This window comes from Erythrolamprus reginae, chromosome 1, assembly GCF_031021105.1.
Source record: "Erythrolamprus reginae isolate rEryReg1 chromosome 1, rEryReg1.hap1, whole genome shotgun sequence".
Classification (NCBI taxonomy): Eukaryota; Metazoa; Chordata; class Lepidosauria; order Squamata; family Dipsadidae; genus Erythrolamprus; species Erythrolamprus reginae.
The window spans coordinates 274,172,301-274,188,850 of NC_091950.1; the positions used below are offsets into that span (position 1 = coordinate 274,172,301).

Sequence of the window (16,550 nt, forward strand, 5' to 3'; positions counted from 1 at the left end):
CAATCCCAACTTTATATGTAGTGGAGGAAGAAAGATTTTTGTTGGAGCAACTAAAGGATTATTCTGTACATTGTGTCTACCTGGAGCATAGATGTTTCTCTGTCCCCAATCACGCTGAACATAATGCTCTACTGTATTTTTATTACCCCATAAACACAAGAAGCAACAATATTTTGTGAAACCTCCTTGCATTCCCATTAGCAGACCAATCACTTTCAAATCTCCACTGATATTCCATTGATGATGCTTATATTGTATAGCATCCAAAACAACTGACAGATTCTGATAACTTTCATTTAGATGACATGAGTGAGCAATAGGGATTGATGTTTTCATATTTCCACTGTGAAGAAACACTGCTTTCGAACTTCTCTGAGATGAGTCAATAAACAATTGCCAATCTGCAATAAAACACTCTTGTTTCAGTTCTTCAAAGAGGTCATTCATTCATTTTATTGGATTGTGTCGCCTTGCACTGTCTCCCAAGGTCATTCCCATACACCATTACAAAATCACCTATGCAGGCTAGAATTTAAGGCAGTTGTAGTCTAATACATATGGAGGAGACCATGTTTGGGAAGGCTGCTCCTGACAAAGAGCATCTAATTAATTTATAAATGCATAGCATTATTACAGAATTTTTCATTCATTTATTTGTACCTTGCCTTTATTATTTTACAAATAACACAAGGCAGTGAATATATCCAATAGATCTTCCTCCTCTTATTTTCCCCAAAACAACAAATCTGTGAAGTGTTTTGAACTGAGTTGATATTGATATTGATATTTTATGGGAATAACCAGTAAAGAGCAGCCATTCACGGCTCTACTGGAATGGTGGGAAGGAGCGCATGCACGCATGCACATGGATGTGCACACTCCCACTCTTCAGTTTTCTGCGTATGCGCAAAATCACTGCCCAGGAACATTTCCACATTTCCCCGAAAATAATACCTTTTAATTTTTTTGGCCTTATCATGGGTGGAGTGCAGGAGGTGGGGTGGAATCTGGCAGCTCCATGACATCCTTTGGCCGGTCTGTTTAATTCCAGCTCCAGCACCAGCTATCACCATATAATAGAGTGGAAAGCCCATTAGCAGAGCAGCTATTGCCCTAGCTGAGGTTTGGAAGCCGCAGGGCTGGAGTTTAGGGTGGTGGGGGAGAGAAAGAGAAGGGAAGACAGACAGACTTTTGGCTGCATGCAAAGAAACCAGAAGAAACCTTTCTTTCTTTCTCTCCCCCCACCACCTCCAACTCCAGCTCTGTGACTTCTAAACCCCCAGCCAGGGCAGCAGCTGATCTATGATTGAGCTTCCTGGTGACGGTCAATAGAGGCCTCCCCTTCTCTCCTCTCCCCCCACCTGAACGCTGACTGGATGCTGCGTCCGTTGGCATGCCCGGCAAACCCCTCCACCTGACAACAAGGTGATAGATGGATATAGATAGATGAGATGTTAGATATTAACATATTAGGAAATATATGATTACATATAAGTTAAAGAGCAAGTGATATAAAAATATAGTAGGAACATCAATACCGTACGCTGTAAAATGATTATTTTATGGTATATGGTATTATGTTATGTTGTGTTGTGTATGTTATGTTTATCTCATGTTATGTTATTTCTGAATGTGTGATTTGTATTTAACGTTATTTTTAAAACTGTTTAATAAAAACTATTTAAAAAAATTATTAACTCCTTTCAGCTTAATTTCAAAGTGCAACATAGATAATGGAAACTTTAAAAAATGGTATTTTGCACATAAAATTGTCAGCAGAGGATTTTGGGGTGTTTTAACATTTTTTTTGAGTTGCAAGTAAGTCAAAGTAAAATTCACAGTATTATCTTTATGCGGTGAGAATGTGATAAATACCTTCTAGAACAGCCTAGAGAATGTTGAAAGCTTGGTGAAAAGAAATATTTTTATTTCAACCCAATTCAGACCTGTTCACACAAACTGACACACACCAACCTCATTACCTCCATCACATTAAAGCTTTGCAAGTGATGAGTTGCTTTCCAATTTGCCGCTGTTGTTTCTGCCCATTTAGGCAGTAATCCTGAGTATCCTCCTCCAAGAGTAAATAAAACGAATTCTATGGATCTGATTTTATGAACTGCTTTGTGACTGTTGTTTAATTAAAACTGTCACATTTTTACAACCCGCACCCACTTTCTCAGAGGCACCATAGACAAAGCCTTTTCTATTATAAAGCTTTCAGCGATTTCAATGCATCCTGATTTCTACATAAAATACACACAAGGACAAGGACTTCCTGCCCTTGTCATTTTCTCATCTTGTCACCTGTGTTTTGTCTGAATAGGAGGAAAGCATGGCAATTACATGCCAATTACCATGCTGGAGAGAACAGTTATTACCTAACACAAGTTTCCTGTGAGAATAATATCAGGACAATGGTTTCTTATGTAAAATTGAGCTAAGATGATACCATGTCACCAAAGTTTCTTGAGTTCTAAAAGTACTTTTTTGAAAAAAATAAATCAACTCATATACAAACTCTATTTAGCATTATATTCAGACGCTGCAGGCAGTCTTAGGTTTCTTGCTCCCATGTAAACATTTGGAGAATTCTGATCAGCTGAAATTAGGATGAGTTTAATTGGCATGAAAAAAAAAGATTTCTGTAAGAAAAAAAAGCTAAACTGTTTATATATGAACTTCTCCTGCTTCAGATATAATTAAAGACACAGCCATGTCTGCAATTTTGTTAGTCATCTAGAGTACTATTCATTGGTGGAAAGGCAAGATAGAAACAATATAGTCAACAAGAGTGTCAACTTTCTTAGAGCAACAAGAGCCATGGTGGTGCATTGGTCAGAATGTAACCACTGCAGGCTACTTCTGCTGACTGCTGGTTGCCTACAATTTGTCGATTCGAATCTCACCAGACCTAAGGTTGACTTTACCTTCCATCCTTCTGAGGTCGGTAAAATGAGGATCTAGATTTGTTGGAGGCACTATGCTGACTCTGTAAATTGCTTAGAGGGGGCTGTAAAGCACTGTGAAGTGCTATATAAGTCAAAGCGCTTTTTGCTTGCTATTGCTAATGTTCAAGTAAACTAAATGCTATTGCTATTCTGAGTGTAGCCCCATCCACTTGCCAGCCCCCACCCTTCGGAGGTTTTCAGCTGCTGCACATTACATTTTTGGAGTTCCAGGTGGCAGGGATCCTCATTTTCACTCGCAGCCAGGAAAAGGTAGGGACTCGGTTGGCAAAGTGGGAGCTGGGCAGAAAGAAAGCGTTTTAGATGGCAGTGCCACGATCCCTGATTTTTGCCTCCTCATGCCCCATTTTTGGAAAGGGGATGGGTCGGTGGTGGATGGTTCTGGCTGGTACTGCAACTTGAAAACATTTTCCTCCCCATTCCAAAAATGGGATATGAGAAGGCAAAAAAAAAAAAAAAGAGCATCCAGTTTCAGGTGGTGGGTGGTTCCGGACAGTACTGCAGCCCGAAGGAACTTTCCTCCTCGATTCCAAAAATGGGGCGTGCAACCGGCGCTGCCTGCCACCTGAAACGCAATGCTCTTTTTTGATCTCGACATGCTCTGTTATTGGAATGGGGAGGAAAGTGATGGACTTGAGCACACAAAACCTGAAATAGTAATCAAGATATTGAAATAACTTGGGTCTTCTGGCACAAACTGCCCAACAGTTCAGCACATTTCACCACCAAAATCAATAAATAAAAATCTCCAAATCAAAGTCTCAAGAAACCCAATTTGAGGAATCAGGTGGGAGAATCGTGAATCTCTGTGGCTCTTGTGTCACTTGGGTGTGGCTCCCTGCAAAGCCAGGCTTTCAATGCCTAGGACTATAGGTAGGAAGATGGGGTGGGTGGGTGTTTGGGGAGTGGAACCTTTGGTGCCAAGAGCCTCTTCTGCCTCCATGAAAACCATTCCCCACCCCACCAATACCCATACATGCTCAGAATTTTTTTTCCTTGTTTTGCGCTCCAAAAATTAAGGTGCGTTTTATACACCGGTGTGTCATACTTCAAAAAATATGGTAGTTGATCTGACACTGATTACTTTAGAACAGAAGGAGTACCACTCAAGGAGCTCCAGAAAATAATTAGCCCTTTGCTGTTTTCTATAGCCTTTATAAAAAACAACATAAATTTCAAATTTGTTTTGGAAAAGAGTATGCAACAAACAACCCAACTATATGGATGGTTCTGGTTATAGATAAGCAGAGAACTGACCTGCAGTAAAAAGTTCTTCCAGGGCCGTCAATGCATTTCCCTCCATTGAAGCAGAGGGATGAGTTCAGCAGCAGTTCAGTGCAAATGTCAATATCCACCTCGCAAAATTCACCTCTGTATCCGCTCAAGCAAATGCACTTGAATGCATTGACCAAATCTTGACAACAGCCACCATTAAGACAAGGGGATGATTCACATTCCTGATGAGATAAATGATAATAAATTGATCTTAGAGCTTTGAAGCATTATGTGGCTTTGTGGGAACAGATCTCTATTCTATCTGACATCAAGGATTCTACTCTTCGTCAGTAAATCATTTTGTATTTAAGTTTACGTCTTTGAATTAAGCCACTGTTTTCATGTCGATAAGTGTAGGCTTAAGTATATGTTGGGTATAGATTTCTATAGTAATACTTGAAAAAAAATGGAAGATTAATCCCTAGAAATCTAACCCACTTCCATTTCTAACGATGAAAGAAAGGGGAAGTAATCTTCACATCAATGACAGGATGAACAAATTTGCCAAGCCTGATTTATATCTTTTTATTTATTTAAGCTTTTTGAAGATTTTACAAAATTATAAATACAAAGCAAGGTGAAAAAAAGATCTGTAGAAAGATTTTAAAGTATTTTTCCCTTGCCTTTGTTTCCCACTCGCTAACCTAAATATTTGCACCAAGAGTTATTGCTGATATCTGTTTAAGTCATTTTATCTGTTTTTAAATTGGTCTACTGCTTCTTTTCCCAGAAATCATATTCCAAAGATGTAAATTTCACATGTTGTGTGATATATAGTATATAAATAAGTAATTCCTGCTTAATTTGGTTAGATTTCTGTCATGGATAAACAGATAGAGCCAATTTTGCTCTCTCTGCACTCTCGCCATTTTATGTCTATTCATTACATCATTGTCAGGGTTTTTATTTTCTCACATTGGGCCAAATTTGTCTTTGTACCTGTTGATAAGTAAGCCCATGATTGCTTTCGCAGCTGCACTCTGCACAATCTGAAGTTTCCAAACACTCTTCAAAGTAGCCCCATGTAGAGAGCATTGCAGTAGTTGAAACTCGAGATGATGAGGGCATGAGTGACTGTGAGCAGTGACCAGTGACTCCCGGTCCAGGTAGGGCTGCAACTGGTGCACCAGGTGAACCTGGGCATTCTTCCTGGTAGGTTTGAGTTTTGTAAATCCCTAATGTGATAAAATGTTCCTTTTTTGTTGTGACCTTTGCAATATTTATTGTTATATGATTTGGTAATTGTTTATGGCATTATAAAACAGCTGCAAAGCATTTTATACTAATTTTCCCTTAGATTGCAGATTGGTTAACATTATTGATTTTTTCCCGTTACTCTCCCTATTGTTCTACTGTGATTTCTTCTTTGAAATTCTGCATTCACTTTACTATACAATTATTCATTTTTTTATTGTTTTCATCAATTGTCTTATTGTGCTCTTTGGTTGCAAAATAGTTAAAATTATATCAACTGCGTAGCATTTTATCATATATTCTTGTATTTTTTTTTCAAAGTATTGGCTGGCACCGTATTGTAAAAAAATGAGGAATAACTGTTGGATAATGAATTCAATTAAAGAGACACAAATAATTTAAAAAATGTGGAAGAAGCATGCATAACTTTGATTTACAAAGGACAGAATGGTCCAGAGAAACTTCAATCATACAGAACAATTTCTCTACTGAATGTTGATTATAAGATATTCACTACAATATTAGCTGAATGTATAAGGAATTGTATTTTTGAAACAATACATGCAAATCAAATAAGTTACATTCCCAAAAGGAAGATAAAACACAATAGCAGATTTATAATAAATGTATTATAATGCATCAATTATCAGAAAAAGAATGTGGTCGTAGGGTTCCTAAATGCAAAAAGAGCCTTTAATAATTTGGAGTAGCCTTTCTTGTAAGAAACTTTAAATAAATTCAGTGCAGGATAAGAATGTAAAACTTGGATGAAAACAGGGGTGAGCAGCAGGCAGGATGGGGTGGAACACAGTTCCACTGGCGAAAATGAAGATGCATGTGCAGCTCCAGCTGATCGGCGGCTGTCACTTCCTGGATTACTGGTCTCGTCTCAGCTCTCCTTTTTTCCCCCTGCTGCTGCTGCTGTGTCAGCACTCCTTGCTTTTTTCCTCTTTCCTCCTTCCTGGTCTCAGACAAGTTTCTCTCTCTCCTGCTCTGCTCCCCTCCAGCCTCATGCAGTCACTTCCCACCTGAGGTGCAAGCAGAAGGCGTGGGTGGAAGCGGCACTAGCAGCATTTATGCTTCTGGCAGCACCCGTTCGCCTAGCTACCCAGCCTGAGGTGAGAGGCGACCCGGGAAGGAGAATGCTCGAAATGCGAAGGAAATTGTCACCCAGCGAGCAACACTGGTAAGGTTGTAAGTCGAGGACTTAACAGTTCACTTGAACGATGATGATCGTTCAAGCCGCACCTACCTGATGGCAAGCAACTCCTACCCAGTCACATGACCATTAAGCCACACCCACAAAATATGTGTGTCTCCAGGCATGGGGTGACTAATGTATCCCCTTCTCTGACCATTAAGAGTTATGTGTGGTTATGACTGTACAGTATTGATTGTTTTTTTAAGATAGCGGGTTTTAACCATTAGATTTGTATTGTATTGTTTTATTGTTGTTGTGAGCCGTCCCGAGTCTTCGGAGATGGGCGGCATACAAGTCTAATAAATTATTATTAAATTATTATTATTATAAGCCATAACCACAGTGTGGCAGTAAAATTTTTGGCTGCCCATTACTGGGTGGAGAGTATATATATCTATGGCACAGCAAGAACTATAGTAAATGGAACATTCCATACAGGTTTTCCAATATGTTAAGATCAGTAGTATCTACTCTCTACTTCTCTATTTATAACCATTTTAAAACAAAAACAAATATTTGGGATGGAGGTTGGTTTCAGCAGATTCTGACCAGTTCTAGAGAACTAGTAGCAGAAATTTTGAATAGTTTGAAGAACTGGTAGCGGAAATTTTGAGTAGTTTGGAGAACCTCTGGCTAAATACCACATCTAACCCATCTATTCTCTGTCTCCCAAGTCCCAGCTGATCCTAGCCCCGAATAAATGTGGATTTTGCAGTAATCCTCCGTTGAAGTGGGGAGGGAATGGAGATTTGCAGTTTTATTCTCCTGCCATGCCCACCAAGGCATACCACACTATACACGCCAAGCCACACCCAGAAAATTAGTAGTAATTTGTTTTGAAACCCACCACTGATTTGGGATCAAAAGTATAATATATTTAGTTCTGCAGATAATTTAAAAATCTGTGAACATTCACACTAATTATTATTCCCGTTTATCTGTTATTATACCTATTTTTCTTAATATGGACATTTTAAAAGGCAATTTTCGGAACTTCTGTGCATCCTTTCCTTTACACAGGTTTTCTTCCCCTTTGTGCAATTTTACCTATATACACATTCATTTTATTTTTAAAAGGAGTGGTGGTGTAGAATGCAACAAACAATTAAGAACAGTGAAAACTTTGGTGCACTTGTGTAAATGATGTCTGCAACTGGCAAAAAAAACCCATTAGTTTATACTGCTTACATTGTTGCTTCTCATGTACAGTTTGCAATCCACCATTAAGCATGCATTCATAACATCAGTGGAAAGTTTTGTTTTTGAAAAACTATGAAAAGTACTTCTCTCCATTAAGGCATCTGTTCATGTTTAGGCACAATCGAATTTTCCTCGATACTGAGTAATGCTTTGTTCTAGATAAGATTTCTTTAACCACAGAATTTCCTGCATATTAAGCTTTCCCTGCTTAGACTTTCTTTACTTTCAAATATGCCCAGACTTGGGCATATTAGGGTCCGTGAGATACATTTATTCCCCACCTACTATAAGCTTTGACTCGCAGTAGCTGTTATCATTTCCCCTCTCTCTCTTCTGAGACATTTCAACATTGAACTCAGTAGAAATTATAGTGATAACAGCGTATTTTCACCGAAATCTTTAAAATACCTCATCATGACGCAGGACTACCCGGAACACAAAATTATACAAGACTGAATCACAAGCCGAGTAAGTTTGTGATTTGTTCCATTCTTTTGCAATAGCTGAGTGTCTGTCTGAAATAATCTAAGTATTTTAAGTGAAATAACTTTTGCAAATTAGTAGAGACACATTACTTCTATGTTCAGAAACAAATCAGTGAATATTTGAAAGTAAATCAGCACACTAAGAAACAGATATTCTTATGAATGACAGAGGAGTTATTTTTACTTAAATGTATGCAGTTATTTTTACTGAAATGCAAATGAACTATATGAAAACAATGTACTTTCTTTCTCAGAACTCCAGCTGGGAAATGTAGGGTAATTTATTACAAAACATTATATAGAGTAATTGAATTATACATCCCATGGGAAGATTGGAATACTTTGCATACTATTAAAAATAAACCTCAACCCTATAGTCTGCACTAAATTAATTAAAATACTTGATGAAGCCTACTAAGTCAATTTTGTTTTTTTTTTAATCAGTCTTTCTTTTAAAACAGCAGTGTCCAATTAGTGTCATTCTATTTTTATGAACTTTAAAAAAATATCATACTTAATTTCTTTTTTTCTACTTACTTTCCTGTAACTTGTTAGCACTTCAAACTATTCTTATAGTTTTCTTCCCTTTATATTTTATATGTGAAATTTGTAGCGGGCAAATAATCCTGAGTTAATCATTCACTAAAAAAATCATTTCAATCACTGGAAGTATTAGAATGATAAATAAAATTAGGCATAAAGAAATATACATGATGTAGGAGCAGAATACAAACTGTTTTAATTTCAAATGAAGGAGGGTTATATTTTTTCAGATTTAAAAATAACTTCTCAACATTTCCTAAGTTACTAGAAAATGACAATTATTGCTAAATAACTAAATATTAGTTATAGTAGGTGGATTAATTTCAAATGAGACATATTTAAATCCTAGAAAGCAGACAGATAATATACTTTCACTAACACGGAGAGGTGTTAAAAAGAATTGACTTAACTTGATGACATTGGTAAAGCTCTTGAATTTTAAACCAAGAATAACATTTGAAGCAGCGGTGGGTTGCTCCTGGTTCAGCCCGGTTTTGTGAACCAGTAGTAGTGGCTGCAGGATGCTCCACCCACACCCCAAAATGCTCTACCTACCCACCCAGGATGCTGTGCCCATCTACCCAGGATGCTGTGCCCATCTACCCAGGATGCTGTGCTCACCCGCCCGGGATGTTTCTATGCATGCACACAAGCATGAGCGTGAACCAATAGCAACGGGTTTTAGAATCCACTACTGATTTGAAGCATGCAGACTCCTTTTTGCCATTACATTTTCCCCTTTCCTTGCTGACCTTAAAAATCTTTGATACCCTGCAATGTTGTATTGGAGCAGTGATGGCGAACCTATGGCATGGGATCCACAGGTGGCACACGGAGGCATATCGGCCGGCACGTGAGCCGTTGCCCTAGCTCAGCTCCAGCATGCATGTGCTCACTGGCCAGCTGATTTTCGGCTCGCATGGAGGCTCTAGGAGAGCATTTTCGGCTCCTAGAGGGCCTCCAAGGGGGGGGGGTGGAGAAAGCATTTTTGCCTTCCCCAGGCTCCAGGGAAGCCTCTGGAGCCTGGGGAGGGTGAAAAATGGACCTGCCGTGCCCACCAGAGGTTGGGAAATGGGCTGTTTATGGCTTCCAGAGGCAGGGGGCATGGGAGGCAATTTTCACCTTCCCCAGGCATTGAATTACGCATGTGGGCACTCACATATGTGCAATAGTGTGTGCGCGAACGCTTTCAGCACCTGAGGGGAAAAAGGTTTGCCATCACTGTACTTGAGAATTCCAGTTCAACAAGAGAACCTGGAGGATTAAGGTAAGAGCAGGACAGGTTTTCCCTTTCTATAATACAGTACTGTTGTCACTGTTTTTATTCTAAAATAAGATGGAGAACCTTTGGCCTTCAGATTCAATCTATCTCACAGGCCCTATCTCAATTTTTTTCCAGTTACAGAAATATCAGTGTAATAGCTATGAAAATGTGAAATAGAAAAGAATGAGTTGTGCAAGTCATAGAACACAGAAATAGTTTGTCTATTTCCAGTCAGAGTACTGGTTTATGAGATGACAATCATTTTGAATATCTGTTTTATTCCTCCAAAATTTGACAATTTAATGTATGTGGACTTCAACCTCCAGAATTCCCCTGCCAGGGTGCTGACTAGGGAGTACTGGGAAATAAAGTCCATACATTTTAAAAATTATCAAGTTTGAAAAACGCTAATTATTTACACAAACACACTCTCTCTCACTCACACACACACACACGTGTAACCCTTTTTACTTCTGAAAAAGGCATCTTTTCCCACTTTTCCTACATTTAATTTATTAAGGCTATATACACATTAAGATAGTTGTGCTAATAGAACAGAAGGAATCGGCATCTGTTCCTTAATGGATTAAGTTACAAGCTCTGCAGAAAATGTAATGTCTCTTTTGAAACAAATGAGAAAGGGAAATCCAATAAGTCAGATTCCCTAAAGAAAAATCACAAATGTTAACTGAAGTAATTACAATGGGACACATTTCTGAAGAACAAAGCTGCCAGAATGGAAGAGTTTGGGTAGAAGACTCTCATTCCAGAGCTAAATGGGGAAAAGTTAAGTCCTTTAGTATTTCTGGCTCCTCCCTAACTAATCATAGATGTGAAGGATTAGACCCACAGGACCAGTGTACATATTTATTATATATTATGAATTTTTATTCCTCTCTATAGATATAATCTACAGAGGGATATAATCCCAGAACGGTTGGCAGAAGAAAATAAACTAATTACAATGAAAATTTAAAGCATTCACAACCAATACACTGAAAAGCACAAAATCTACCAAGAAGATAGAGCATTTAGCAAAATTAAGGATCATTTTTAATGTAGAAATATGATTTTACCTAATCACTTCGGTTGGGTTTTCAATGCCATAATCCAGAACCCACATAATGGCTTAATTCAATGTGTGAACCTATCCATTACTGAATGGAGTTGTGCAGTACTGAGTCAAGATATAAATCCAGGAAAACATCAGAAAATAAACCATGGTGTGCAGTAATGGGTAGCCAAAATATTTATTGCCACACTGAGGATGTGGCTTATTTTGTGGGTGTGACTTGATCGTCATGTGACTGGGTAGGAGTGGCTTGCCAGCCATGTGACCAGGTGGGAGTGACTTGAATGATCATCATCGTTCAAGTGAACTGTTAAGTCCTCGACTTACAACAGTGTCGCTCTCTGGGGTGACAATTTGCTTTACGTTTACTGCGCACTCCTTCCTGGGTCACTCCCTGCCTCAGACAAACGGGTGCTGATCAGCTTTTGAGAAAAGAAGGGGGAGGAAATGGGCCCCTTGCAACACCTGTTGGTGCTGGTTTCCCTGCCGCTTTCCGAGGAGAAGGAGGGGGATTGGGGGGGGGGTTACCTAAAGTTGGGCACACAGCTTCATTTCCACCAGTGGAACTATGTTCCACCCCATCCTGCCTGCTGCCCACCCCTGATGGTAAGGTATCGGGGACTCTTTCAGAGGAGGAAAACTTGTCCAACAGTTTCTTAGGAAGAAGGGAGGCTCAACATTAGCAGAACTAGAAATGGTAGGCCAGCCATTATGTTGGAAACTTGGCTATTATTTTGCATCCACTACTGTACCTGGCATTATATACTGAGGCAAACTGGAGTGAGAGATGTAGGTGCTATACATACACATACTAAAGTGAATACTTAGAGAACACAGATAGAGACACACATCATACATATTATTCATGGTGGTGATTTTTTTTTTAAATAAATGCCTTTGATTTCAGATCTCAAAAAGATTGTCAGAAAAGTGCCATTTGAAGCACTTTATTGAATTTCCAAAAGCAGGATCCCTTAGATCTATCATTCCAACACACTCCAAAGACAGTTTAGAATGCAGGAACTAAGAAATATGAATTATTTCCTATGTTCATTGTTCATTCCCCTTTCCAGTGAAACAATGTTGTAAATCTTTTGTCATAGTTAAATTCCCTGTGCATTATCCTGGCTTTTAATATTGAGCAGAGGAACTGAATGTGCTGACCTTCTGAGATGAAGGACATTTGAAGCTGACACTCTATAGTTAGCCCTGAAAACTGGTTGCCTGCTTATACTGCAATGGAACTGAACATAAGGGTAATGCTGTTCTTTTCCCTTGCATAACCTTTTACGTGCTGAAATTGTCACAGGCACAAGACGGAGTGGCTGTGGGTTCTGCCTCCCAAGGACAATCCCATCTGTCCGTCCATCACCCTGGGGGGGGAATCATTGCCCCCCTCAGAGAGGGTCCGCAACTTGGGCGTCCTCCTCGATCCACAGCTCACATTAGAAAACCATCTCTCAGCTGTGGCCCAGGTTCGCCTGGTGCACCAGTTGCGGCCCTATCTGGACCGGGACTCATTGCTCACAGTCACTCATGCCCTCATCACCTCGAGGTTCGACTACTGTAATGCTCTCTACATGGGGCTACCTCTGAAAAGTGTTCGGAAACTTCAGATCGTGCAGAATGCAGCTGCGAGAGCAGTCATGGGCTTACCTAGGTATGCCCATGTTTCACCATCACTCCGCAGTCTGCATTGGCTGCCGATCAATTTCCGGTCACAATTCAAAGTGTTGGTTATGACCTTTAAAGCCCTTCATGGCATCGGACCAGAATATCTCCGAGACCGCCTCCTGCCGCACGAATCCCAGCGACCAATTAGGTCCCACAGAGTGGGCCTTCTCCGGGTCCCGTCAACTAAACAGTGTCGGTTGGCGGGCCCCAGGGGAAGAGCCTTCTCTGTGGCGGCACCGGCTCTCTGGAACCAACTCCCCCCAGAGATTAGAACTGCCCCTACTCTACCTGCCTTCCGTAAACTCCTTAAAACCCACCTTTGCCGTCAGGCATGGGGGAACTAAGACATCTCCCCCTGGGCAGGTTTTTAAATTGTGTATGGTATGCTTGTGAGTGTGTATGTATTATATGGGGTTTTCTTTTTAAATCTTAAATGTTTTAAATGTATTCAGATTATTTATGATTTGTTTTCTCTGCTGTGAGCCGCCCCGAGTCTTCGGAGAGGGGCGGCATACAAATCTAAATAATAAATAAATAAATAAATTATGCATTAACAGAACTCAAACCAGTGGTGAAATCTACTTTTATATTCCCTACTGGTACGGCAGTGCACGATTTGCGCGCGTATACAGTTCACATGCCCACATCACTTTCATGTGCATTTTTTCATCCTTTGGGCATGCGCAGAGGGTTAAAAAAAGAAAATGACGACATCAGTCTGGTGGGTGGAACCTCATGCTGCCGCCACCACCAGTTCTCTGAATCACCTGGCAAACTGGGCCAAACTGGTAGCATTTCATCCCTGACTCAAACTCTTAATGAATTGATAACATGAGCTACTGAAATAAATACAAAATACACCTTCACAAGGCAAAAAGTATTACTTATCCTAGAATGCTAACCAGAGATAGTAAATAATTGTTTAACTCCTCTTGTGCTCTTGATGTATCTAATAGAACAAAACTTCTAATATGAAGAGCAAATGTATTATATATAATTAATTAAAGTTTTAATAAAAATGTTGAAACTATCTGAGAATGAGGCTAGCTGGTTAATATCTACAAAACAGAAATGGTACTTTTATTAGATACAGATACTTCTTATTTTAAACAATGGATTGTCTGCAATGTAGCTTTTTTGTTTGCAAGTTTTTATGCATACATGCATGCCTATCCTTCTGCCGGCATCATTACTAGAGCCCTCTAACTACAAAACCATTCTGGACAGTTACAAATTGTCAAAAAAAGAGGAAACTCACAAAATCAGAGAATTATAATATTCACAAACAATATTCACCAATAAAAAACCTCCCTTTTATAATGTCCATGGTAAAAGTGTCTAGCAGCCATGATAAAGGTGTCTAGCAGCAACCCAACCCCCAAACCCATATTTTCAAGACACGTTTAAAGGCATGCAGGATAGCACCATTTTGAACTTCTTCTGGTGTTTAGTCAATGGAATCAGAACATGACTGTTCTGTCTTGCTTGTACAGAATGGGCGGAAATCATAAGAGATGAGAACAATGAAGGGCCTTGTTACCCCCGGGTCGCCACATCATGAGGTCACTACCATGCGTAACCAGCTACTTCGCATTTGCGTCCCAGCGAGTGACTAAAGAAATGCCTGCTTGCTAGAGTGCTTCATTCGCACCTTCTTCCCACCCCCGCGCTTCAGAAAGCACTAGAGCCAACGAATGCATTGATAGGGGCTTATCACTGGCATCCTATTGCAGCCTGAACCAAAGGAGAAAACCATGAGTCCAAAGGCAACGGAATGAGGCATTGTCGAGGGCAGCGCCACTTTCATTTCTAGAAGAGGGGGAGGGGGAGTAAGTAGCATGGCAAGAGCGGGAGTTGCTGTCCCCCCCCTGCGGGAAGCTTAGCCAGAGGGCATGGGGGAGCCATTGCGTGGTGCGGCATGAGGCCTGCTTTGAGGGGAGGGGAACAGGTTGGGGGGTCCTGGCTCTTCCTCCCACATTCAGACCAAGCCAAGCGAGTGTGGTGTGGCAGGAGGAGGGGAGCCGGTCATGGACCCACAGAAGTTAACCGAACTGCGGACCTTCGTGAAACTGCAATAGAGGTAACAGAATAATAATAGCTGCTCTGCCGGGAGATGTGTCATAAACCACAAAACATTGTAACTCAGGACTGACTTAACCCCAGGACCCCCTATATTTATTATTCCACTCAAAGGTACAAACTAGTGAGTTCTGGACCAGAGTATTGGTCAAGAAGTAGTAGTCTTGTTGTTCATGCAAAATCTCCTTATGCATATTTTGGAAAGAAAACAGCTCCAAATTTTCCCTTTAAATGCCATACAGTTATCCAGGTGTGGGCTCGTCGCCACAGCTTGTGAGTGCTTGTGGGGCCAGCGCAATTTTGCTTCTGCACATGTGGAGATAGCAAAATCGCGTACGGAGTTGCAGGTGCACCCATGTTTCAGCATGTGCTGAAACAAAAAAACCTCACCAAAACACGAGCACACCTACGGCTCCATGAACGATTTTGCTATCTCCACAGGTGCAGAAGCAAAATTGTGCTGGCACCGCAAGCACTAATGAGCCGCGGTGGCAAACCCAATTTAGCATTCCGGCTAGCAGTGCACCCCTGCCTTTATCCCAAAATGTATGAGTTTGACTAAATCTCATACGTTTGACAGTCCTCTGTCTTAAAGGGAATACTTACATTAACATCAAGTTCACATCTTGAACTGGTCCACCCAGGATCACAGCTGCATCTATATCCATCTATGAGATCAATGCATCTGAAAAAGAAAGTACTATTTTAGATACCATCTAAAGTAATTTTTGTCTTTGAGAAGAACTACCAAACAAATTATTTTGCTATGCCTGTACCAACTGAGATTAATTCTGATATGTTTCTGATTTCTGAGATAATTATGTATCATTCATACAGATTTATGTTGGCAACCCTTCCTATAGTATTTTCACACCATATACTGTATGTTGGCCTCTAGACTCCAAAACAAACAACAAACCAAAACATGTTTCAATTTGACGGAATGCAAAGAATATGGGAGAGCAATGTTAAGTATATTAGCATCTAATTTCAATCAGTTATTGAAAATTACTGTATGTCATTACATTCAAATGAAAGAAGAAATGAGATAATGTACCCACCATATTGCACTAGCTTAAACTGGCAACATCTGTTATCCATTATTACCTGTGCCTGTGCTTTGATTTTATGGAATAATATAATTCAAAATATCTGCAACAACCTTTCCTGACATTAAATTTTAAACATTGCTAGCCATTTTTAAAAAATAACAACAGGGTAATAAAAGTAAAAGTAAAAACAAAACAACCACAAATCACCTTCCATGAAGACAAGGAGTTGAGGAACATTCATCAGTATTTGTTTCACAGTTTCTGCCAGTAAAACCACGTTGGCAATAACACTTGTAATAGTTGATATGATCAACACAGGTTCCATTGTTGAGGCAAGGTGCTGAGACACACTCATTTATATCCACTTCACACTGCTTACCTGAAATACAATTTTATAAAAGGAAAAGTTTCTTTTTTGTCCTGTTTTGAGTCTTTACAAGAGGACTGATTCTCCGTCCATCCGTCCATCCGTCCGTCCGTCCATCCATCCATCCATCCATCCATCCATCCATCCATCCATCCATCCATCCATCCATCCATCC

At 40.0% G+C, this 16,550-nt stretch overlaps 1 protein-coding gene across 1 annotated transcript in view; it reads right to left on the minus strand.

The window, feature by feature from the left end:
- Positions 1 to 16,550, minus strand: part of EYS (eyes shut homolog) — a 1,050,766-nt gene that overhangs the window by 504,609 nt on the left and 529,607 nt on the right. The window contains exons 27-29 of the mRNA XM_070763632.1: positions 16,216 to 16,387; positions 15,563 to 15,641; positions 4,227 to 4,426 (exon numbers count right to left, since the gene is read on the minus strand). Coding sequence (XP_070619733.1) covers positions 4,227 to 4,426; positions 15,563 to 15,641; positions 16,216 to 16,387 — 451 coding nt within the window. The remainder of the gene's footprint in view (positions 1 to 4,226; positions 4,427 to 15,562; positions 15,642 to 16,215; positions 16,388 to 16,550) is intronic.